The sequence below is a fragment of the Ursus arctos genome, unplaced genomic scaffold (assembly GCF_023065955.2).
Source record: "Ursus arctos isolate Adak ecotype North America unplaced genomic scaffold, UrsArc2.0 scaffold_33, whole genome shotgun sequence".
In the NCBI taxonomy this organism is placed as follows: Eukaryota; Metazoa; Chordata; class Mammalia; order Carnivora; family Ursidae; genus Ursus; species Ursus arctos.
The window spans coordinates 16,009,181-16,035,902 of NW_026623019.1; the positions used below are offsets into that span (position 1 = coordinate 16,009,181).

Below are 26,722 nucleotides of genomic sequence, written 5' to 3' on the forward strand. Positions count from 1 at the left end.
TTCTTTCTTTCTTTCCTTTCTTTCTTTCTTTTCTTTTTTTCTTTTCCTTCCTTCCTTCCTTCCTTCCTTCCTTCCTTCCTTCCTTCCTTCCTTCCTTCTACTTTTTACCTTTTTCTTATCTCCTTCTCCGTCAAGTCTTCAGAGAGTGCTCCCTAGTGCCCGGAAATGATGCCTTCCAAGACTGCCATCTCTGTTCCTTTGCACTTTGAGCCCTATCCAGCCTTTGGATCTGTTCGTAGTATTCCTCTACTGAAGACGGAGCTTCTCACTACGCGGTAATTGTATCTGTGTTCTACCACCAGTGGGGTTCTGCTGCCTCTTTACATGTCTGCTTGGTCTCCACCAGAGTGGTCTCCAGAGCCAGTTCTGCTGGATTCAGCTGTTCTACTTATGTGTAATGTGGGGTTCATTGTATTCCTTTTCTCTTAGTCATGATGTAGATTTGTATTATCAATATTTTAATAGTTTCTCCTATTTGATACAGATGTGTTTTTTGAAGGAGGCATGAAGAGATGACAATTTAAGTGGTGTTCATTATCCTAGTCCAACTAGCATTAGCCTCTCAGAGCCTATTCTGGATATGAAGAAAATGGAACACTGTATTTCTTTTCTTCTCTTTGCATTCCTACTCTTGCGATCTTAATTCTTCTCTAGGAAACACAGAGGCAATTTGTTGAACGAGGAGACATCATAATCAGTAATAGACAAGTTATTATCATTCCACAGAGTTACCTTCTACTAGACTTGTACTAAAGGGTCCCAGATTTAGCTAATAAAAATATATGAAACCTAGTGAAATTTGATAAATAATAATTCAGGTAAATAAAGAATACCTTTTTAGTATGTCAAGTTAAGGATGGGTCAAAGGATAGGTCTGGTACTGAGGGGCTTCTTTCTTTTGTGAGGGAAAGCTTTTTGTGACTTCTTGCTTCCTTCCTGCATGGGATATCGATGAGGGATGTCAGATGTGAAGCTGTGGCAGTCATCTTGCAACCAGGAGGCACTTTCAGGGGATCGAGGTCAGCTAAGCATGGTAGCTGAGCAGACAAGAGCCTGGTTCCTTAATGATACCATTAAGTTGCTCCACCAAACATGGCATCCCCTAGTTCCCGATTTCTTGAGTAACAATTAAATACCTTTCTGACTATGATTCATTAGGCTTTCTTTTCTTTGTAGCTGAAAACATTCCAAGTTAATAGGAAACTCATTCCAACTAGAAAGTAACTGCAGGAATTTTATAGACTCAACCCATCTTATTACAGGAAGTTTTATTTTTTGTTTTAGTTTTCAGGCTTTTGGAAACCGTGACCTGTCACTTTATTGTTTATTGGCCTTTTCTTCCCTCCTACTGAAAGTATGGAGAGGGGTAGGTTTTCTGTCCTGTCTGTCAAGCAGCTGTTTGAATCTCTTCAATGCCAATTCAACATCTTTCGAGATCTTTCTCCACTTTCTCAATGTTGGAAATCTCTCCCCCAAATCAAAGGTGAAAACATACCACTGTTAGACTTCGGGATGTTTGGGACCTTGACCAACTATGAAGTTTTTATATTAGCTCCCCGTGAAGAGCTTGCTAATTGGGTAGGTAGAAATGATAACAGATGCTTGGAAAACTGTGCTGTGAGATACATAGTGTAGTCCTGGGGGGTGTGTCCATGGACAGTGCAAACACTAGTGTTGAATTTAACTGACTAAACATTCCTCCGACTAGTAAATGGGGGGGGAAGAAGGTGACCTGTGTTATAGGGGCAGTGTTCTAGTTCACCCTGAATATGCCGTGGTAAGAGTTACTACAGAGAAGGTTCGATGCCCATGCCCTGAAAACGAAGATGTACTACTATGTTTGTACAGCACTTTCCCAGAATTTCTATTTTTCTCCAAGCAAAGAAATTCTGGGGGATGCTATTAAAGCAAGTTGCTTGGTGAGATTCTTGAAAGGATTTGACTTCTTTTTTTTTTTTTTTATTAGTAAGAAAAACATTTGCAATTACACTTGCTAGTGTAGGATAAAAATGACTTTGTTTTCTTGCTCATTATACTTCAGGGTCTGGAGAGAATCGCACCAGGTCGAAGAGGCAATCTTTTCTGTGGGTTCCTTTATGGAGTAGCTCATCAGATATATTATGGAATCCTTCATCTTTTCTGAAGCATCTACTGCTTGCCACAGTGGAGGAAGCACTGGATATATTATGGGCCTGTCCAAGCAAAATGTTTCATGGTCCTTACAAGCAACTTGTAGATTTTATACTAGCTTGTGTCTTTAAGTGGCCATTGAAAGCAAAGATGTCAGGTAGATTTGGACAATTATTTTTACTCAGTCTAGAAGGAACAACATTAAAGTGGGCATTTCGGTAGCTATCTGAATTGATTTTGTTGATTGTCAAAGGCGAGATTGTTTTTTGCTTGGCGGTAAAAATAGATTTAGTTTTCTGTGGGTCCATCACGGTAATGGCACATTTCACACTCTATGTTGCTGGGGGTTCTTTGACTTTGGAAATTTTTTGTTTTTAAATTTTTGTCTGAAATTTTTTTGTTGTTGTTTTTTTAATTTTAAATGGCAAGAGGTCTGGAACCTCAATTTTGCTCTAGTTTGCTCTTCTAAGACTGGGGTTTATTGCCTCATCCTCATAAATGTCTTTTTTCAAAATGAAGTTTCTGTGTTCATTGAGTAAAGGTCAGCTCAATAATAGCAAGGCTGTAAAAAACTCAGTGTATACATTTAATAGCACATTTCCCTTGATGTTTGCCAAAATCTCTTTTATTTCCTCTGTAACTATTACCAAAATCTCTAATTATACTGTTTGTCTCCTTTGTCTGCTTATAATCTGTCGGCTCCAGCTTGAATGGAAACTTGCTGAAGGCCAGACTCTGTTTTCTCATTCCCCGGTGAAGACTCAGCATCCAGAAAACATTTAACTAGCATTGGTTGGGAAGTTAAAAACAAACTAATAGAACATAAGTGAATGAAAGAAATATTTTGACCGTTAACAGCTGTGGAGAAATGATATAATGTAACGGCCATCCGTCTAGCTATTATGGGATAGCACCATTATACAATAGATATATGTCCTTCAGAAGGACTTGGAGATAACTCAACTGGGACAAATAGACCTTGATAACTAAATCTTACACATAAGATTGAAAATTCTCCAGCTGTTCACGTGAATAAAGGCGCCATCTTAAATTTCCACATCAGTGGAGCCTTCAGGGGCCTACAGTCCCGGGGATATCTGCCAGCAACTGAATGGGAGGCCCCATTGAGAACCACCCAGCTGACCCTCATCGAACACAGCACTGTGATCCATGGTAGGTAGTTTGCAGCTGTTAAGTTTTGGGGTGGTTGGTTTACACCGCGTAGGAAAAAGAAAAAGTCGACAATACAAACTGCATTTATTGATACTAACAACTTTTCTCTTTTTCTAAGCAGCACACTTTTGGTTCCATTGTACATACCAAGCCTATTCCTTGATTATATAAAAACATAAAGACTCGATTGTACTTAGAGAATTCACGTTACTAGGAAAAAGAAAAGATGTGTGGGTGTCAACACGGGCTGTTTTTGTTGGTGGGAGAGCGAAGGGGAATTGCGATTTTGTCTGCGACTGGTTATGACCATGTGGGTCTTGACCATCCTCTCTCTCCTGATATGATTGCTTGATTTTAAGAATAAGAAGTTGACACAACTGATATTATTATTCCGTCTTTTGGGAGTTTCTGTACCACAATTACTACAGGTTTCTTGTAGAAATAAATGTATTTGAGGTAATGACTTATTAAAGGATGTGACAAAACCCTTCAGAGACTTGAGAATGTTCAGAAAGTTGAGTCCGTAATCGCCTATCCAGAGAAGCAACGTTAAAAATCCAGAAAGACTGTTTGAAATTCCATATCCCACTAATTTTTATATATACTTCCCACAGACCACCAGATCTTACTTGTCCTTTAACGGTATCTACTTCAGTGCCTTTTCTTGAGACAAAAATTAGGGCAATGAACCACTGTTAATGTTTAAGACCGAACTTCTGCTGGTCTGTGTGTTAAATTTTAATAAGTTAAGCTTGTGTTTTGTCAGGAAAGTTCAAGGGGTTTTTACCCTGGAAGGGGAGGAGCTTACGTAATAGTTCTAGACATCACTTGAATACGCGTGGCTTCACTGTTGTGTGGGCTCAATTCTCTCTTCCTCTTCTGTTCTTCTTTATCCTTTTCTTTCTACATACGTATCATTTTGGTGACTTGGTCTTGATTGAAAAACATTCTTTGGGATCGTCTAATCTATGGGAATTCGGGGAGCTTAGTGAAGTTAAAGTAGCTTTTACTGTTCCAAAGTTCTGTGGAGTCCTGGAAAGGGGCACATCCTTCATTAAAAGTTTGAGAGACGTCAAAGCGTGGTAGGACTTGGAAGGTTACTTGTGTGTATTATCTATTTGTTTTCCTGTCTGCCCGTCCTTTGTCCTCCCATACATCCACACATCTATTTAAGAGAAACTGATGATGTGGTCAAACCTCAGTATAGAACGACGGAGGGCTTGGGGGGGATCTTGTATACGTTATCCCTGTTCTTCATTTTTCAATTGAAAAATGGATTTTTTTCTCTCACCTTAAAAATAGCTGCCTCTACCATTATTTTTCATGACAATGTTGCCATTCGTGAAGTAATATGAATGAAGAGCCATGACCTATTAGTAAGGTTGTATTTAAATATCTTCACGTGATATTCCGCTTCTTCCTCCTTGACCTTAAATGTCTCCTATATTAGAAATAATTGTGTTCTGTTTTTCCTCAACATTTCTTTCGTGATTTTGAAAAGATAAAAGGGGTGGGGCGCTTGAGTTCTGAAGTCCGTTGGTTATGCTTTTCCAAACCATACTACATTCCAGTCATTTCTGGGGGGAAAAGCCCTGCAATCTCTTAGGTCCTCTTCCTGGGATCTTGGTGGAACAAAGTAAACCGGAGTTTCTGAGCCAGATTTGTGCATAGAGACCAAGAGGGTGAAGAGTTCTATGCCGGCAGAATTTCGTACACATCATAAACAAAGAGATTACTTTTTAGAAAAGAATGAGCCTTGCTTCTTATTGATGTTTGCATACTTATTAAATAATGCAACTCCATTGCTTCTAAAATTCATTTTCATGAGCTCCAATATAGGAATTGTTTCTTGGCTTTATAGGCGCTTAGGGAAAACATTTTAATTGAGATCATCCTTAAGCAAACACAAATTACTGATTTACTAATTGTGCCATTTGGGGAAAGAGTAGTGTATTACGAGTCCTAGGTTCTTGATTCACAGTCAGCCAGGAAGAAAGTCATTTAATACAACTGAGTTTTTCCTCAACTCATGGCAGAATTTACTACATGACCAGAGGGGAAAACAATATTAAAATTGAGCCTTTGACTAAAAACCCAAGAAGAGTCGGGAAGTATTTACTTCCGTTGTGCCACGTGTCGGTCCGAAGGAAACAGACCAGCGCCCAGAGCTCCTCTCCGGCCAGGTCTGTGGGGATAATCACACGTCTGTCCCTGTGTTCTGTCTCTTCTGAGTTCTTCTGCCAGGACTACTGAACATCATCAGTGGCCCATTTACATAATCAGCACCCCCAGATGAATGTCCTCTTCTCTTCTATAATTTCTTGTGAAGCCTTCAGTCCCCACACATTTCCTCTGCTGTTTCTCAAATTTTCTCATTGGCAAAGTTGAATCAGCAGGTGGGACCTATTAGGAGCCCGTGTGTGAAAGACAAAGGTGTCTAGATCCCACTTGAACCTTTTCTATTCCCTGCTACCTGCATAACATGTCTTAACTATGTAGATTATCTTCTAGAGCATTTTACCCAGAGTTCACTTCTGCCTTCTCTCTTCAGTAAATATCGACTTATAAATTATTGAGTATTTTTACTGTAATTCTAGAGGTTCTAAAGACACAGAATACAGTCCTTCAAGAGTCTTGTCATTTCATTGTGAAAATAAGACCCATATATAATCAGAGATTGCTGGTGTGAGTGCTGAATAGGGGGAGCAGGGAAGTGCTGGGCTTTCTGAAGGGAAGGTTCGAACAAATGTACAGCAATCCCAGAATTCGAGTTAGAATCCCATAAGTGATACATTTACGTATCCTCGCGGCTGTTCCTCCCCGATTACACGGACAACCCTTCTCTTCCACATGAGTTTTGCAAACTGAGTGCTCTGATTTTTTCCTAACTTTCCGGGTTTGGCCTACTTCCCTCATATGAGGACTGATAACCTCATACGTTAGTTAGCTTTTGCTGTCTAAAAACCACTGTCAAAACTTCGTGGTTTAAAAACACAGCTGTTTATTAGACTTATGATTCTGCCCGTCCTCCGTTGGGGCTGGGCTCAGCTGAGGCACTCTCTGGTTTCATGTGGGGTCACTAATACCTCCGCGAGCCATTCTGGGTCCACTGGGGGCTCTCGAGTCTAACGTGGCTTTTGCTGGGACAGCTTTTATCTCTTCCATGTGGTCACTCATAACAGGCCACCTTCGCTTGTTCGCATGGCCACTGGGAAGGATGACAAGAGAAAGAGCGTGGGAGGGGTGGGACTGGAGGTCTGTCACTTCTATTACCTTCCTAGGGGCCAAAGCAAGTCAGCAGGCCAGCCGGAAATCAAGGGGGGAAGGAATAACCTCATAGCTTGAGGGGAGGAATTCCAAGTGCCAGAGGTGTAGGGAGTGGTGGCTATTGTGTCCATTTTAGCTTCAGACACCTCTGGTAATGACCCCAAATTGTGCTAAGGCCATCACATGTACACAGTACATGCTGCCCTTAGGCATTTTTTTTAACTTTGAGGCAAAAAGTGGCACGAGGCCCTGTGTTCACTGCCAGATTGTGGAGCGGACGTGAGGGCAAAGATGTTCGTGTTTTATAGGCATGAACAAGATTTGAGATGGGAAAATTGTAGGAAGAATTCGCTCGTGGATCTGAGCAGAAAGAAACTTGAGATCCACATATCCAGTTGTTACAGGCTACTCCTAGTTGGATGTCACTGTAATTTCCATATTTCTAAAATTTCTAAATTTTCATTCTCCACCCAAACTTCTTCCCGTGTTGCTTTTCTCAGTAAGTGGTCCTACCACTTGCTGTGTAGTCCAAGCCCCATGTCTGATGATTCTTCTCTCTCTCTCACCAACTCACTCACTGTTACTAACAACAAATATTCGGGATGCCCTACTATGTGTCACATACTGTAGTTTCTCCTGTTCCCACTAATCTACACCACTGTCCTCTCTCCCTCAGTAGAGCTGTCTCCCAGTTCATTGGTCTCCATGCGTTCCTTCATGTCCTGTACGACCCACTGTGACTTCTTAAAACCAAATGTTCATTCAGTTGACATCCAGTGACTGAATTTCTACTCTGTGTTAGACTCTGTGGATACAGAAATGAACAAGGCAAGGTGACTGTCTTCATGGAGCTTATCACCCGGTATGGGAGACATGTGATAAAGAGACCAGTTGACATATGATATAGTAGTCAGGAGTGCTAGGAAGAAAATGAAATCAGAGTCAAGGGTAGAGAGTGACATAGAATGGTATTTCAGATAGATGGATCAGGGATGGCCTCTCTCAGGAAGTGATAGTTGAACATCAGAGAGGGAACCGTGTGGATGCCTGAGGAAGTGTCAGAGAATAGCAAGTATCAAAGCCTTGGGGTAGGAGTGGGGTTGGGTTGGAAAACAGTAGTTGGTAGAATAGGATGAGGAAGAGGTCAGGGGGATGGTTTCACATCAGGCCATGGAATGGACTTGTACGGCAAGAGCCTGTTTCGTTGTGTAAGACATGGCCTAACTGTCTGCCAAAGTGGCTGCATTTTGTGTTCCTACCACGGATGAATGAGAGTTCCTATTGCTCCATATCCTCGCCATCATTTGATAGTATCAGTTTTCTGGATTTTGGCCGTTCTAATGGGTATGTGGGGTGTATCTCATTTTTATTTGCATTTTTCTCCTGACCAAGGACGTGGAACATCTTTTCATACGCTTATTTGCCCTCTGTACCTCTTCTTTAGTGAGGTGTCTCTCAAGGTCTTTGGCCCATTTTTTTTAATTTTTAAATTTTTTATTATTATTATATTAGTCACCATACAGTACATCCTTAGTTTTTGATGTAGTGTTCCATGATTCATTGTTTGTGTATAACACCCAGTGCTCCATGCAATACGTGCCCTCCTTAATACCCATTTTTTAATAAGATTGTTTGTTTCTTTATTGTTGAGTTTAAGAGTTCTTTGTATATTTTGGACGTGTTCTTTATTAGATATAGCTTCTGCAAATATTCTAGTCTGTGGCTCATCTTCTCAGTGTCTTGGTACTATCTTTCACAGAGCAGAAGTTTTTAATTTTAATGAAGTTCAACTTTTCAGTTATTTCTTTCATGGATTGTGCCTTTGTCGTGTCTAAAAAGGCATTGTCGTACCCAAGGTCATCTAGCTTTTCTCCTGTGTTATCTTCAGGAATTTTAGTTTTGCGTTTTACGTTTAGGTCTCGGTTCCAATTTGAGTGAATTGTTGTGAAGGATGTGAGGTCTGTGTCTAGATGGACTTTTTTCACGTGCACGTCCAGCTGTTCCAGCACCATTAGTCTCTCAAGTCCACTGTTGTGCCTTTGCTCCCTTGTCAAAGATTGGTTGAACTATACTGCCTCAATTTCTTGATCCTCACTTACAAGGAGAATTTTAGGAACTGGATTTCTTCTCATTTTCCTCTGTCTGGGTATGTTTTAAACCCCACAGCCTTTCTTCTTCTCACGTCCACTGTTTTCTGATATTTCTTTGGTATTATATGCGACATCCTTGAGATTTTGTAACTGAGAAATGATCCTCTATCAAAATTATGTTATAGTAGATATGAATCATGGTTCTGGAAGGGTTGGAATACTGGTATAAATGTGTGGAGTTAAAAAAAAGGTGTGATGATTCGTAGGAGGCCATCTGACCAATGTAACAGAGAATACTTGGACACTGTTCTCTACTCCCACACCTCATCCCTAGTCTCTAGACCCACAGCCACAGATGTAAAATATTCAGGTCATCCCAACTATCCTTACGAAGGATCAATTGCCCTTTTAAATTTGTCTGACCTACCTTGCCAGACAATGAAAAAAACCGTTATATTATTTTGTAGTAATCTCTCTCTCTCTCTAATTAGTGTTCTTTTCTAAACTAGTGGGTAGGCTGATGCCTCCTATGACTGTACTCTCATCAACAACAGGATTGTAATCACAGCAGCCATTTCTTATATACTTTATCTTCTTTAATCTTTATGGCAATTCTCTGCACTCAAACTGTAGATCAGGTTTTAAGAATGTAGGGAATTTAACAAAGTCATGTAACTGGAAAGTAGCAGAGGCGGGATTTAACTTTTCTGATTCCCCCAGCTATAGTAGTTAGTTGCTATGCTGAGTTTCATGCTGTTGAAATATACTGGGCTTCCTTGGAATTTCTGGAAAATCTACAAATTGAATAATCATTGTTGAATAATTGGATGTTAGATCTGTTTCGACCAGGGGCATCTTTTTTTTTCCCCCCATGTGTGTGATGATAAAGGATTTCAAGTCCATCAAATCAACTCATAAATAGAATAGTAATATCTTAGGACTTCCCTAGCTAAGCTGAGATTTTCAAAAATCTATGAAATCGTCCTTCGTTTTGGAGTCATAGAATCTCTATTTCAGGTATCCCAAGAAGAGGCCATCAGTTTATGGCCTCATAAAAGTCCAAAGTCCGATATCTCTAGGTAGCCTTGAGGAAGAAAGGTTAAAGAAAGGTCTTTTCCAAATAGATGCAAGAAGAAGTAAAATGATTGTCCGAAACTGTGACAGGGACAACTAAGCCTAGGTGCTTACCAGTAGTTCCCAAGTACTGAGAAGCAGATGTCCGATCCATTGGAAGGGACAGCTTCATCTTAAACGGAGCAAGGCTAATAGTGGAGTGAGCCACTTCCTGTTTTGGATCTGCTTTCTGAGAGCTCATAAGAACTTACTGTTACAGATTCAGGAATTTTGTGGCGTGCGATAGTTTAAAACTCACCATGATATGAGTATTTACGCCATGGAAATTGGCAAACACTACAAATAAGGGATTTTTTTAAAGTTTATTTTTATTTATTTATTTTTTTTTAGTAATCTCTACATCCACTGTGGGGCCCCAAGATCAAGGTCATATGCTCTTCCAGTGAGGCAGCCAGGTCACCCAAGGAAATTTTCTTTTCTTTTTTTTTTTTTAATCATTTGAGGGGACCTGGGTGGCTCAGTCAGTTGAGCCTCAGGTTCTTGATTTTGGCTCGGGTCATGAGCTCAGGGTCATGAGATGGAGCCCCACGTCCGGGCTCTGCATTCAGTGCAGAGTCTGCTTTGGATTCTCTTTCTCTCTCCCTGTGAATGAATGAATGAATGAATGAATGAATGAATGAATGAATGAAATCTTAAAAAAATTGATTTACCAGCACGTCTTTGGTTATTTAGTAAAGAAGTGAGCTCTCTGTCATTGCAACTATGAAAATAGAAACTTTGCAATTTCCTGAAAGATGTGTTGGAATAAGTGGAATTAGGAAAAATTAGGTCCTTAAAGTCTTACTCAGCTGTGTTCTACCTTATCCCTTGAATGCACTGATCACAGTGCTTAGGCAAGTGAGATTTGTGATTTGAATTTCTTTACTGGTACTCCTTACCCACTCCTGAATTTGCATATGTTATGTCTTCCTCTAAGCCCCTTCTGTTTTAACTTTTAACAGAAGAGTTTCCATAACCCTCTGGTCTGGCGTCAGACTGCTTCCTTTTGAATCCTAATTTTAATAGTGACTAACTGTGTGAACTCTGGAAGGTTACTAAAGCTGATTAAGCCTCAGGGTTTTTTCTTTGGGGGGGGTTGTTTGTTTGTTTTCCCGTTAAAAGCAGATGATAAAAGTACCTCCTTCAAATAGTTGTTCTGAGTCTTACATGGAGCTAGACCACATAAAGTGATTAGTCCAAAGCTTGGCCATGGTAAGAAGCTTGTAGGTGTCAGCTCTATTTCTCCTAAGGGAGTATGGATTCTGGGTTTTTTGTTTGTTTTTCTTTCAATTTCTTATGTCTTTTGGACTCCAGATTCTACAAAGAATTTCAAGTATATATATACTTTACTAAGTTGACTAGGTATGCTTTTGCGTTTGTCTATTAAACAGAATTTTTTGTATTCTGCATTCTTACTAACGCGGTGTTCTCAGAGATGCGGTCTTAGGAGCCGCTGTATCGATGACGACAATAGATGTTTTCAACGTTAGTGGGTGTTGGCAGCATATACATTGGCAGTCCATTGAAGACCCTCAGAACTTGGAGAAGTTTAAAAGGAGTGACATTGAGAGTCGTCCCCCACCTGTCCCCCAAGAAAAGGATGGTGAGAACATAACAAAGGTGTTTATTTTTAGTATAAACTGTTCTTTCATTGAGCAAACACGGTGATGTGTTTATGAAGACATAAGAAAAGCAGACACACCCAGAGTGGTTTTTTTTATTTTTATGTTCAGTTAGCCAACATATAGTACATCATTCGTTTTTGATGTGGTGTCAACGATTCACTAGTTGCATATAACACCCAGTGCTCATCACAACACGTGCCCTCCTTAAGACCCATCACCCACTTACCCCATCCCCCCCCTTCTGTAACCTTCAGTTTGTTTCCTGCAGACCAGAGTCTCTCATGGTTTATCTCCCTCTCTGATTTCTTTCTGTTCAATTTTCCCTCCCTTCCCCTGTGGTTCTCTGTGCTATTTCTTAAGCAGAATAGCTCATAACCTGGGTACGGAAAAGGCCATTTCTAGAGCCCACAGAGCAAACTCTTTCAGATTGCATTCCTAAAAAAGAATAAAAGCTTTTATGGATAAGGAAGTGGGAGACATAGGTGGCAACCATTGTTTCTACAGATGGTTTCCATTTTGTGTCATTTCTAAATATTGAATCACCTGTGCGTAGACCACCATTGAAAATGCAATACATTATTCGGGAACGAAGGTGCATACATTTACTGTAAGTATTTATGTTCATATGCCGTGCACATGTGTGGTTTGCATTCTCTTCAGTTACGCTGGGAGGGTCAGACTGGCCTCTTGGGTGAATACCGGTCTGTGCACTACATACGTGGTAACACTTTTCCAGAAACTAGTCTTGAGTTCAGGCTCCGGCTGAGATCTTCTCAACATTGATTGACTATGAGGAAATCAGGGCTACTCTATGTTCCTTGTGCCTTTGGGTGACGCTGTAACATAGATTCCTGTCAAGTAAATAGAGCCCGGCTTAAAGACCATTTCAACGAGGCAGTTAAGGAAGTGATTAACTCATTCTCCTCTTTGGTCATTGTTGACTGGCATCAGGCTATTCCATAGTCTTTGCTCTCTGGATACCTTGAGTGTATGGAACAACCACATCAGAAACATGTTTGGAAGCCGAGACCACTTGAAATGTGTGTTTAAAAAAAAAAAAAAAGAAAGAAAACTAAAGATCACATTTAGAATTTAGGATTCTGATTTAAGGGTCCTTTGACCTTATTACTCATTTGCAGGAAACACCCCAGGCCGATTTCTTTTTCTTTTGACTTTTTGGCCCCTTGCTATATTAGATTATCCAAATGAAAGTATCAACTGGATATTCCTCCTCCTTCCCCTTCAATGTTGGCAGATGAAAAGAAAAAAAGATGGTACAAGAATACTGAATCTGTTCAAGTCGGATTCAAGAGAAGCAGAGGTGGAAGAAAGAAACCTAATTGCTTCACTTTTAACACACGTGTTTTCCATAGACGGCTGGTTTTCTTCAATTTTCGTAATTACAATTTCAGGCAGCATCCCTCCTCTCCAGGATGGTTATCCCATTTGCGGGTTCCCCATTTCCTGCGCATTTCCTTCCTCCAGCCCACGTCTTGGCCACATTAACATGACTTCATGTCACAAACGATGCCACAGGTGGTCGGAACAGGTTCTGAGAAAGGGAAAATGACACGGAAACCGGTCAAGGTTGCTTTGTGTTTCATTAAAGTGTTTGGTGAGGAGAGGCCCACTCTTGGCCAGAAGGAGACTTCTGGAAAACTTAGCCATTTCGGAAATCTACACTATTTCATTCATGATCGTGTCCTTTAACCAAGCATTAGCTGGCTAGATAACTCTGACGAGGTCGGAGCAGTGAGCGTCACAGCAGTTGTGAACTTGGAAGTGAGGTTGAGGCAGGCTATGCCCTCACTTCTGGCTTGTGATCAGTCAGCCCAGTATTTACCACAATCCGAGGTTAGACTTGGTTTAATGCTTAGTCTTAGTGGGGCTTGCAATCAGTGGGACAAAATTCACACACACAGTTCAACAGTCAAGAGCACTTCAGCTGAATTTATTAAGTAGTGGTTGGGTTGTATAGGACAGAGTGTGTGTGTGTGTGTGTGTGTGTGTGTGTGTGTCTCTGTCTGTCTGTCTGTCTTTCCGTCTGTATCCTTGAATTCAGGGATGGGGAAAAGACCAATGAGTCAGCTGAAGGCCATAAGTCTTTGTGAGAAGAGATGTGTAGGTGCTAAGCTGTGCCTGGAAAAGTGGGGAGAGGCGGAGAGAGGGGAATTAGGGTCGTTGTCATTGTGTGTGTGTGTAGGGCCTCAGATGCCAGAAAGAAGTCAGGAAGGTGAGAAAGAAACAGATGTTCAGAAAATATATAAACCCCCTGTTCTCTATGAAATTGGTATTACCTGTGGTGAAAAATGGGCACACCCCTTGTTAGACTCCTGGAAACTACTTAAGTGTGTTGATAACATTCTACGAAAGGCAGTCTCATTGGAGAATAGATCTACGAATTCATGTCGGAGGCTGTTAGCGGTATCTGTCTCTCGGTAGCACCGGATTTTGTTGAATGAAGTTTGGAAAGAGATGAGTTTCCATTTATTTAGTTTGTAGTGAGAATAAAAGCCCAGTCATGCCTGCAAAGCCCTGGATGGTCTGACCTCTCTTCCCCTTCTCATTGGCTGTCTTCCAGGCCATTCTTTCCCTCGTTCCCCTGAGCTTCAGCCATATGCCATGTTCTTTCTCTTTCTTCAGTGCGCTAAGCTGTTGCCCACCTTACATTACCCTTTTACTGTGTCCACTACAGAGACACTGATCTCTAGGCTCTTGGGCAGAGCAGCTCCTTCTCACCAGTCATGCATCAGCTCTGATTTCACTTCCTGAGACCAAAGCCTCCACCTCCCATCCCACCTAGATGGGTGTGCAGTGCTCCCTCGGCACTCACTGTCATATCACCCTCTCTCATTCCTTTAAAACCCAAGGAGGGCTCTGAATGGCATTGTTGATGACCTGTGTCTCCCCTTTGGAGGGCTCATTAGGACAGGAACCGTACCTGCCTGCCCACCGCGTGTAGTAGGGGCTCAGTAAAGTGAGTCAGTGGCAGGGGGGTCTGCATTATGGTCAGAGCCTTCAAAGCTAGCATTCTCTCCCCCTCCTGAAGAGCTGAACTGTTACAAAGGCAGGAAGACAATGGAGAATGGTCAGATCTGGGGTGGCCCATGTTACGACGGCATTATGTGACAGCGCGTCTTTTTTCCTTTGTTCCTCTGTGAAGTCTTAAGAACCTGGGAAACAACACTACTCAGAGGGATATTTCAAAGAGATGGGCCTGGAGCGGGCCACTTTGTGGGTTGGATGAATGCTAGTATATCAGGAAGAGCCGCTGCTTTCACACGTTTCTTGCTGTTTTTTTTTTTTTTTTTTTAAGATTTTATTTATTTATTTGACAGAGACAGCCAGCGAGAGAGGGGACACAAGCAGGGGGAGTGGGAGAGGAAGAAGCAGGCTCATAGCGGAGGAGCCTGATGTGGGGCTTGATCCCATAACACCAGGATCACGCCCTGAGCCGAAGGCAGATGCTTAACCGCTGTGCCACCCAGGCGCCCCTCTTGCTGGGTTTATATGTTGTAGCCATCGTGGAATGAAATGATTAGACCTAATGAGCTAAGATTCAAGCTTTCTCCAGCCTGCCCTCTGAATCCCTCACACACAATTCCTGTCTGCACTCGGTTCCCTTCTTCTTTCCCTTCTCCAAGTACCATTGACCGAGTGTGCCTGCCCCCAACCTATCATGGTAGGACAGCTGCGGTTAATTCAGCAGAAGGTTGACGAAACTGTTACTTTTTCTCGTTCGTGGGTTTCGGACAGTAGCACCCCTCTGGCTGACGCTGTCCAAAAGCTGTCTGAGTTCTCAGCTTTGGCAAGCTTGGCTTCCAGGTGCCTGGTGAAGAAATTATAAAGTGCATGTTCTTCAGTTGCCTAGTTTGGGTTTATAAGTGAAATGTTACAATGCCCAGTCTTATGTGTCATTAATACGGGCTAACAATAAAATGATACATCCCTTATTGTGCTGCTGGGATGTAATTTACTGGACTCTATTTTTTCCAAAGGATCTGTGGCATTAGGACAGGGCAAAGCTGGCAGAAGATTTCTGTTCCGCTTGCCTTCCCCACATCTACCCTTCCTACCTTCTCTCGTTAATTGTGCTAGAGACCCGTGCTTCTGCTCCGTGCGCGACCACCACATTTCCCTTCACGTAATCCATTATCTCCCCAAGCAGGTGATTGTCCCGTCTTCTGATTATTAGTCATCTGCGCTGTCTAACTCTCCCTCCTCCTTCCTTAGCACTGCAGTGACAACACGCATCCCTGCCAATCAGACATGAACATCGAAGGAGCCTGGAAGAGAGGCTACACGGGGAAGAACATCGTGGTGACCATCCTGGATGATGGCATTGAGAGAACCCATCCGGACCTGATGCAGAACTATGTGAGTGTGTGCGGTGGTCCGAACCCCTTCCCTCCTGGGAAATAAGGGGACTCGTGGGAGGATTGTCAGCAAATTTCAGCATTACTGAAAAATGCAGCTAAGGGATACAGTAGGCTCTGCGTATCGCTGGCATCTTATAAAAAGACGCCCTGAGTACAGGGAGCATGACGTACTGCTTTCAACTTTCAAGCGCTTTTGATGTTCTGATGATAAAAAGCGGGTGTCGATAAGGCGGCAGAAACCACTCCCCCAGCCCCATCTGCTCCTGATAATGACCGCTCTCCCTCCACACAGCCATGCGACGCACTCTTGTTTCTCGTATGGAGAAAAGCGTACTTAGAACTTTCCTCAACTTACTCTACTGGTCTGTCTCTCTCTCTCTTTTTTTTTTTTACTCTCCTTTTTCAAAGGACAAGAGAGATCAACCTAGTCCAAGGAAGCAGTCAGTTCCCTTTCTTAAGAAGGAACTGTGATCCTGGGACTCCAGGAGGATGTAGGGTGAGCCCAAGACCACAGAGCAAGCGGAAGTGCGGACACTCAGTACTTTGATTGAAAATCCTGCCTTTGATACCCAGTGCCCACTGACCGTTGCGGTCACTTTCTGCCCCCTGGGCCTCTGGATCCCGTCTACCACTGTGATATCTGCAGCCTGGCAATGTGTCAATCATCTCTCCACACTCTGCTCTCCAAGCTCATTCCTTCCATTGGCTTCTCTTTTCTTTTTTTTTTTTTTTTTCTTTTTTTTTTCTTTAAGATTTTATTTATTTATTTGACAGAGACAGCCAGCGAGAGAGGGAACACAAGCAGGGGGAGTGGGAGAGGAAGAAGCAGGCTCATAGCGGAGGAGCCTGATGTGGGGCTCGATCCCAGAACGCCAGGATCACACCCTGGGCTGAAGGCAGATGCTTAACGACTGTGCCACCCAGGCGCCCCAGCTTCTCCTTTCTAAGTTCGCTTGAGAGTGCCGTAATTATCTCTCAATATGCCATTCTCTGTCAGCTCCAAATTCGTGTTTCCTGACACTTTAGTGTTCTCTCTAAAATATTTCTTCTGTTCTAAAGAGCCTGCAACGATCCCCTATTATCTGCAAATACAATTCTGATTCCCACGAGGGCTCAGCAGAAAATCCCGTGGCTCCCACTCACACCGATGTCTTCCGACTTCCCCTCAGACCTCTTTTCTGGTGACAACAGTTTCCACCCAGGAACACTGATATCACTGCATTGCCACTTAAATGACAATCACTTCCCCCCCCCCCACTCCCCCACTCCCTTCTCTTCCTTCCTGATTCCTTTTAATTCCAAAAGTTTGGCTGTGTCGAGTGTCCCTAAGTTACATTTCATGTTGGTATTGAAAAAAAGTTTATCTTACAATTGGTGATTTTCTAGCTGCTTAAAGTTTCCTCTCCTATCCCTGAAAATACAAGCAGCTCGAAATCATGGTGAAGTCTGCTCTACTTCCCTTTGCAGGACTCTCACCCTAACGGAGAAAAGTCACGGGCCAGGGTGGGAAGCTCTGCCCCATGTTTACACAGGGGACCTACAGAGAATCCTGAGCTGTATAATTGGGAGGACCCCAATTCTGCAGACTTTGGTCTTCTATATTCCAGTTCATGGTCATTAAAAGAGTAACTTCAGCAAGCCCAGCCCGCCACCCTGTGCCCTGAGCTGGCAGAGAAGGGTGAGGCAGGTTCTGCCCTGCGATTCCCTTTGCCCATCAACACAAAGGACTTGCCATCCTGGCATGCTTGCTGCCTCAGTGGACACAGAGCAGCCCTGGGGGATGTTGTCCTGGGCTCACGCGGAATGGACCTGACCTTCTCCTTAAGGCCAAGTTTCAGAGAGAGGGATATGATGCCTTCTTGAAATCTGATATCTCTCTCTCTCTCTGTATCTCTGTCACCCTCAGCAAGGGAAGTTTTGGTTTCTGGGCACCCCAAGTATCATCTCACCTCCATGTCTCCTCTAGCCCTCCCCCCCCACTGCTCCAGCTTCTCACGAAACCATTTAGAGAGGGATTGCCATATTCTCTCCAATGTTCCTTTCTCATTTGCTCAGTCTCGCTTATTTCATGATACTGAATCTCAAATTAATTTTCCTGAAGAGACTCCATTTCGTTTTTGCTCGTAAGATACTTCCAAGCCACTTCCTTGGCGCCCCGGAAACTCCCACTGGCTCACAGTGACCCATATTTCTGACCCACGAAGACCTTCCTCCACACGAACCCCCAGTGTCACCTCATACTTGAGTCTTTCCTCACAGTCTTCCACCCTGTCACCCGTTTTGTGTCAAACAGCCAAGAAACTTCACAAATTAATTTTTTACAATGACATATTGAAACAATTTCCGCTAAATTAGATGATTTTTCCCTACGGTTAAAAAGAGAGAGAGAGAAGGAACTGCAAATTCACAGGGAGTGAGCCCAGGTCACATAAAGAACAAAACTGTTCTCTCTCTCCCAGCAGAGAAGTCTTTCTGGTCATACACAGTGTGGCTTTTATGGGGTGTTCCTGTCCCCCCCTCCCAACAGCAAGGATTGTATCTGATGAAATGCAGACAGCTTTAACCTAATTATGATGACATTCTTTGCCTTTTTCATTCTTCCCCCTTCAGAGAGAATTCTCTAGAACATATCTGTGTGGTGAGCAGTACCAATGCTTCTCGGTTGTCCTGTTGTCGGAGCTGGTGAAGTGTAGAGAAAAGCACATTGGATGGGGTCGGGGGGGCACGTGGCCTGGGTTCCAATCTTGGTTCCATAGGCTGGTTTGTTTCATACCTTTGGCCAAGTGACTTAGCCTGTCTTGGGCCTCCGTTTCCTTACAAATAAAATTAGTTGGAAGAGATACACACTGTTCATGGTTTAGTGATCAATATGGGGGGGCTGCGGGGCCGCCATTGTAGGAGAAGCAGGGAGTTACCCGCCACCTTTATATGTCCTGTGTGTTTTGCATGATTTCTCCGGACATCAGACTCTGTGCAGTGCACATTATTTTCAGAAACAAGAGCCTTTGACAAAGCTAAAAAACAAAGACGGCGTTGACTTTCACTAAAACTGAAATCCGGAATTACCCTAAAGCGTCGGAAAATACAAAACATTCTAAATTAGTCCTACCTACTGCGATACAAATTAGAGTAAAGATCTAAGCCAGTAATTTCTTTTTGGAAATTTAGAAAATCAAAAGGCAGAAATGTAGAAATGTGGAGATGTTTCACAATCACTTTTAAAAGCACACAGATCCAGCTTTGGCTTCAGAGATGCCTTTGTCTCATTTTGAAGCCTTGACCTATAATAAAACTTTGTTCATTATTTTGGTTGGGACAGAGGGTCATTGGGTATTAGTAAAAAGTCTGAATTACAGACTTTTTTTTTTACTGAATTTTACAGTAGATACAACATGTAAAACCAGACAACTATTGCCTGATAGACATACCACGATACCTAATATAATAAATTTCTAATACTGATTTTTAATTGGCTTGCCAGTTATTTGCGAATTATCTTTAAAACTCTTCGAATTATAAGGAATTTATGCACTCCAGAAATGAAGGAAGGAATAGAGAGAGACTCCCTGGAAAATAAATCACTTTGCTTCCAGAGAGTCCAAGAATACTTCACCGAAAAGGTGGTCATGGTGGAACTTCTTCAGAGGAATTGGGTGAGAGGTCAGTTGCAGAGATGAGGGAAAATGTGTTGGCAAGAATGGTCCGGGTTCTTCCTTGGTCTCTGGAGAGTATTTCTTTACCTCAAGGAGGAAAATACAACAGCGCTGATTACCGAACAAGGCACCCTAACACCACCGAAGCGTGAATGTACTATTTAATCTAATTACCCTCTTGCAGAAATGTGTTTGAGAATGCATGAGCCTTCAGATTAGTGGCTAATTACTAAACGTCTGTCTCCTCCTCTTGCTCTCTCCTCTGCGGCCGTAGGACGCTCTGGCAAGCTGTGACGTGAATGGGAATGACCTGGACCCAATGCCTCGTTATGACGCAAGCAACGAGAACAAGTAAGGCCCAGTTGAGGGGTGGCTGGCCTGTGGCTGCCAAGGATTTTTGTTTTTCTACTCTTGCTGAGGGAACTATTTCCTTAGAAAGCCTTGGTAACAAATGATCCGTAAATTTGCTCCAAGGGGACCAGGTGTCTTTCCACCGAAGGTTCTGGATAATAAAAAGGGGTGGTCTCCATGGTAAGAATGGTTGCAGAGAAAACCCTGGGGAATGACTCAGCATTTCCATATCTTGAGGGCCCAGCTGGGGAATATTGCCCCTCACGAAGTAATTGACCTGTGATCCATTTTGGGGGGTGGGGTGCTAAAGGGAAAGGCAAAAAAAAAAGTACCCCCAAAGAGTTACTTTTTCTGTTAAATTCAGCAAATTTCATTGACCCCTGTGCTTGAGGTCTCTGCTAGGGGCTTTCTTATTAGCTGCTTTGGTCTTCTGGAGGGATTGTGTTTTCCACTAATATACTTGAATTACCTAGAAGGTTCGCCATGTACAGAACCCATTACCTTTCTTCACATTCAAGAGCCGTAGAAACCCATTTAACGACTTCTCCACTCTCCAGTTAGTAGAGTAGTTTCTGTGAGAGCAGATGAAAATGCACATCCATTTGGTACCACGGAATATCTAACATTCTTCAGAAAGTAAATGGGAAGGGCTTTTCTTGCTTAAGATGACCCAGATTCTTTAAAGGATTAGTAGATATTTCTAATCTCTAGATCACACCGGCTTTTTTCCTTTTGCTGCAAAGCTCGTCCAGGATAATGCTGTGATTTAAATGCTATCATTTCGATTTTTACTTACATGGTTTAGTCTGGCATCTCAGAAGTAGCAAAGAGAGGTGTTTTGCCCATTTATTACGGGCTATTTCCAGCCTGTGTTTTTCTTTAGGAAAAAATTTCTCAGCAAGTGTGATTTGGTTAACTAAGTCAATAAGTTTAGATAAAACCATCTGACCTAGATAATTGTGACTGCATATGGGTTTTCTTTCTTCTTCTTTTTTTTTTTTTTCCCTCTTTTCACCATCTACAAAGAAGCCTCAAAAAAGTTACTGTGGAAAGCATGCTGTTTGCTAATAATTCAGTAAATGTTACTGATCAGATTCAATGGTGAAAGCATTAATATATAAATTGACTTCGACAGAATATTTCAGAACTTTCTAAACAAAAAAGGAAAGGGACCTAAATTAAACTGGATGGTTATCTTTCGGCCCTGGCAATCGCTGTCCAGATTACACTGTTTAAAGTTCTAGTGAATTTCACACCAAGGGTCATAATTTGAGACAATCCAAGCTAATATATTTAACCTAAATTACGAACTAGCCTGAAACACTGAGGAAGAATCCTGAAGCTTCAATACCAAAAAGTCACCCCTGATAAATTTCAACATGCAGTCCATTCTGCTATAGTTTGGCATGGGCTTTCCTAAAAACACTTGCGTTCTGCAAAATCTAAAACCGCCAAGTAACAAGACAGTGAAATTTGAGCTCAGCACTCAAAACTTCATCGGCGATGCATGCACAGAAAATAGTAAAGACCTATTTTTTTTTTAAAGATTTTATTTATTAATTTGACAGAGAGAGACAGCCAGTGAGAGAGGGAACACAAGCAGGGGGAGTGGGAGAGGAAGAAGCAGGCTCCCAACAGAGGAGCCTGATGTGGGACTCGATCCCAGAGCGCCGGGATCACGCCCTGAGCCGAAGGCAGACGCTTAACGAATGAGCCACCCAGGCGCCCCGGTAAAGACCTATTTAAAAAAAAAATAGCCCAGTTGTATCTAGTCCATGTTAAGTGGTTAAGAAATATGTAAAATTATAATAAATGCACCAGTTTATCTTGAAAAACACCTGAAATTTGCTTGGGGAAGGGCGTGCACGTTACCTCTGCTCCTACTCACGTGCCTGCCGCTTTGTGTGCAAGAGAAAGAAAAAGAGAAAAAGATGAAAATTTTGAAAAAGAACAAAGAATAGGGAGGATAATCAGTTGAGAGGAGAGAGGAAAATTAGCAGAGTGGAGGACACCTCCCACCCCGGGTGGCCGTTGGAAGCATGGCAACTTGGCAGTTACTGTGAAGTGGAAGGTAAGCTCCTCAAAATTAGGGAGTAGCCGCAGCAGGTGTGGACAGGTGTGGACCGTGGGGCTTCTCGGGTGTGTAGCTGTGTGGGTTTTGTGTATTCCCATGGCGACGCGTTTTCTACATTCACTCAGAGTTTCTGGGACAAAATTGTGCATCAACACATGTAAATTTCACATTATGCTTACATTGATCTCTAATACATCGATGGTATCGGAAGAAATTTGTGTTTTCCGCGCAAGCATATAGGAGAGCTCTACAATACTATATCCATCAGTTTGATATATTCCATCAACATCTGTAGAGAGCAAAGAGGCACAGAAAGCTATAGGAAAGACTAGATCACGTTAACACCCAAAGTATTTTTTTGTGCAGGATATTGAGGGGCAAGAGGGGCTATAGGTAGAAACCAGACACGTATTGTACCCTGTGGGCAGTACTGTCTGAATTCACATGTGGCGAGTTCCTGCAGTGAAACTCTCGGTGTGATGGTGACTGTTTTCCAGGGCGTGTGGGACGTGTGACTAACATTGCTAACCACAGAGGCTGGCTTTAACATAGACAGCCCTTTGAGTATTGGCTTTGATGGCTTTTTACAGGCTGCCTTTTAAAAACCGTATCCTTCGCGAGGATTCCTTTCAAACTTGGCTCACCCCAAGACCTGTTCTCGAGGCGTATCGCCATGGCCCTGCTCGCTCAGGCATATTCGGATGTGTCCTGTGGCAACCCCTTCTGATACCGTCCGTGGTTCACCGAGTGCGGTGCGGGTTTGGTTACTGGAGCATACAGCCATTGTGCTAGATACCTGCTTGCGTTTTTAGTCTTGACAGTGAGATATGGCATTTCCAGGGGTACCACGGCAGCATTCCTACCTCTGTTTTAGGAGCATGACCTGGGGCAACAGATGGCCCTTTACCTCCGCGCAGGAGTGCCGCCTGATTGTTTTCTTGGCCAAACACAAGCATGTATTCAGGCATTTGGGGTTAAGATATCCTCTCTGCTCATTAGACCGTAATTATAGATGTGATTGACGGATCTGTCTTTAAGCGAGATAATTCTGTTTGAACAGAAGTTACTTGGCATCAGGAAATGAGCAGCGGGTTTGTAGTTCCGAAGAGTCGACCATTAGTTTTGGTTCTCCTTAATCAGCTTTATAATCTTTGGGCCCGAGTACTCTGAGCTTCAGTCCTTTTCATTATTGTTGTTTTGCTCTCTAAAACTATTATATTAATATTTCTAAAGGTTAACAGTAAAATACACAAAACACCAAGCATACGACTGACTGCATATGAGGTGCTAGAAAATTTAATTATAATTACAGCTATTATTTTAATTATGTGTTCTATTCCTCTTTCTGGTTCTTGGTAAATAATCCATTAAAAACCACAATCCTCTCAAAATATATGTGCCTATGAGCATTTCAAGTTTAATGTAAGACTTTGAGGTCTTTGTTAATTTCCAGGGTTAGACGTTTCGGTCAGTTCTGCTGCTTTAGGTGGTGAGAGCTGGGACTCCTTCGGTCTACAGTAAGTCGGCTTTTCTGCAGTTCCGTTTCCCCATCTCCTCGAGCAGAGCACAGGTCTTTGAGTTTGAAGCAAGACAGTGAAGGGGAGAAATTTCTGATCATCGTCAGATGAAGCAGTTCAGGTCTCTACTGTGCGAAAACCTCCTCTTCGTATGATCTGACCAGTAGGCTTCAGACTGTATCTGGCAGTATTTCCTGCTCAGCTGCGTCTGTTCATTCGTTCCACCAGGACTCGCCGAGACCCTGCTTTGTGAATGGCTCTGTGCTAAATGCTTGGAGGATATGGGGATGAAATAACTGGGGGTACGAGCTGCCTGATTGGGGTTAGGTGCCACGAGAGAAAGCACCCTCCAAGCTCCATGCCAGTCATCTCTCTTAGACCGACATGATTTCATTTCTCGTGCTCAAGCTTTGGGGTGATGGAAATCACCTCAGTAGTACAAAATTTATAAGAACTGCTTTTCTGTCACTTTTACACATCCCCATAACAGGTGCATAAAGAAATAGCCTTAGCAGAGGAGACCGTAAAAGCTGTCCTTCCTTTCAGCGTTGCCTCCATTCGTATTAGCTTGTCGAATAAAGGTGACTGCGTTGTTCTAGGCTTAAAATAGAACATGCCTCCCTACAAATGAAAGAGTCTCCTGGCATTTCATACCACTACTCCTATTTCTGATAAATGAATTATTTATGTCTGAGTTAGACTTCCCTTCCCTAGGTTGCTTCTTGTTAAATGCTCCCTCCATTTAGAAGTCATAGCGACATATTTCGTGGGAGGTGAGAGCACACAGTATCTCTTGAATGGGTGATATGTGGGCCCAGAATCTAATTCCTTTTAAAAATGAACCAATCCATAGGTTAAAGGCTCATTTTTCAAAAGGAATTAATTTTTTTCATTTTTCTTTCTGATAACGATTTTCAGGAAGATTTAAGCAGGGGTAGATGGAAGCACATTTTTTCCTGGGTCTTTAGTCTCCTTGCACATGTCATTTCTGGTTTTAAGGATGTCGCCATGTTGCAGAAACCAAAGTACGCATGGCTTTCTCTTTCTCATCCCTGCAGGCAAGGACTGTTTTCAGGAGAGAGTGTGCCAAAGCCAAGCCAGTGTATGTAACCAGCGTTTTCTAACTATACAGAAAATATTTTAACTCAATTCTAGAGAAAAAAAAAAAGCAACCTTTAGATCTATGACCTTATCTTTATCTTAACCTTATCTTTCCTTAAGAGGTAGAAGCCTTATTTAAATTTTTTATTCAAGTATAATTAACATATAGTGTTATAGTAGTTTCAGGTGTGCACTGTAACGATTCAACAATTCTATACATTTCTCTGCGCTCATCAGAAGTGGACTTTTAATGCCCTTTATCGATTTCACACACACCCCCCACCCACCTCTCTTTGGCAACCACCAGTTAGTTCTCTTTGTTTACAAGTCTGTTTTTTTGTCTCTTTTTTTCTTCTTTTGTTTCTTAAATTCCACTTGAGTGAAATCACAGGGTATTTTTCTTCCTCTGACTTATTGCACTTAACATAATACCCTCCAGGTCCATGTAAGTTGTTGCAAATAGTAAGATTTCATTCTTTTTTATGCATGAATAATATTCCTGTGTGTGCGTGCGTGCGTGTGTGTGTGTGTGTGTGTGTGTCACATCTTCATCTATCAGTGGACTCTTGGGCTGCTTCCATATCTTGCTATTGTAAATAATGCTTCAATAAACGTAGGCACATGTATCTTTTCGAATTAGTATTTTCATTTTCTTTGGGTAGATACCCAGTAGTGCAATTACTGGCTCATGTAGTAATTCTATTCTGGATCATGTAGTAATTCTATTTTTAATTTTTTGAGGACTCTCCATACTGCGTTCCATAGCGGCTGCACCAGTTTGCATTCTCACCGGTAGTGCACAAGGGTTCCTGTTTCTCCACATCCTCGCCAACACTTGGTATTTCTTGTCTTTTGTATTTTCTCCATCCTGACAGGTATAAAGTGATATTTCATTGTGGTTTTAATTTGTATTTCCTCAATGATTTGTGATGGTGAGCATATTTTCATGTGTCTTTTGGCCATATGTATGTCTTCTCAAAGCAATCTGTAGATTTAGTGCCATCCCTATCAAAGTACCAGCATTTGTCACAGACCTGAAACAAGTAATCCTAAAATTTGTATGGAACTACAAAAACAAACAATAACAACAACAACAAAAAAAACCCAAAGAGCCAAAGCATTCTTGAAAAAGAACAAAGCTGGAGGTATCACAATCCCAGATTTCAAGATTTACTGCAAAGCTGTAGTCATCAAAACAGTACGGTACTGGCACAAACACAGACACATAGATCAGTGGAACAGAACAGAGAGCCCAGAAATAAACCCATGCTTTTATGGTCAATTAACCTATGGCGTCGGAGGCAAGAATATACGGTGGGAAAAAGACAGTCTTTTCGACAAATGGTAGTGGGGAAACTGGAGAGCTACATGCAAAAGAATGAAACACAAAAATAAACTCAAAATGGACCCACATGTGGGACCTGAAACCATAAAAATCCTAGACAAAAACATAAACAGTAATTTCTCTGACATTGGCCATAGTGACATTTTTCCTAGGTATGTCTCCCGAGGCAAGGGAAACAAAAGCAAAATTAAACTATTGGGACTATCCCAAAATAAAAAGTTTTGCATAGCAAAGGAAACCATCAACAAAACAAAAAGGCAACCTATTTAATGGGAGAAGATACTTGCAAATGTTATATCCAATAAGGGGTAAATATAATAAAAAATACAAAGAACTTTTACAACTCAACACCAAAAAACCAACTAATGGAATTAAAAAAATAGAGGACCTGAATAACCATTTTTCCATGGAAGTCTTATTTCTTTATACCCAGGATTTGTCAAGCACTTCAGATAAAATTATCCTATAACTAAAAAGTTAAAAAAAAAAATCTGCCAAAGACAAGCAGGGCCAGTATTAGTGGCCGATTTATTTTTCCAACATTTTTCCTCTGGTCCTTTTGCAAAACAGCACTAGGGTAGACTACACAGTACTTATTTCATCAGTGGGTATCAAATTCATGTGGCATTGACGACAATTGTACGTGCTAGAGGCTTAATGTATCTAGAGCAGATAGTTGTGAAAAATATCTGACCCTTTTCACATACAGGTATATATTCTATGTCCGGGAAAGAACATCCAACACATATTTTAGAAAATCTGTTTCTGTCATGTGGGGTCATGATGTAATACTTTGAGATAAGTAACATGTTGACCCATCTTCCAGATTCTGCAAAGTGGCTGGGGTCTGGGGCCTCGCACAAAGTTGAAATACAGCAGGAAAAGGCCTCTCTCAGCCCGGAAA

At 42.0% G+C, this 26,722-nt stretch overlaps 1 protein-coding gene across 2 annotated transcripts in view; it reads left to right on the forward strand.

Annotated features, from left to right (window-relative positions):
• The window catches only part of PCSK5 (proprotein convertase subtilisin/kexin type 5), a 451,769-nt gene that overhangs the window by 105,299 nt on the left and 319,748 nt on the right, over positions 1 to 26,722 (forward strand). For both annotated transcript variants that reach the window (XM_026518823.4, XM_026518825.4), the window contains exons 4-5: positions 15,632 to 15,775; positions 19,705 to 19,781. In XM_026518823.4, the coding sequence (XP_026374608.1) occupies positions 15,632 to 15,775; positions 19,705 to 19,781 (221 nt within the window). The remainder of the gene's footprint in view (positions 1 to 15,631; positions 15,776 to 19,704; positions 19,782 to 26,722) is intronic.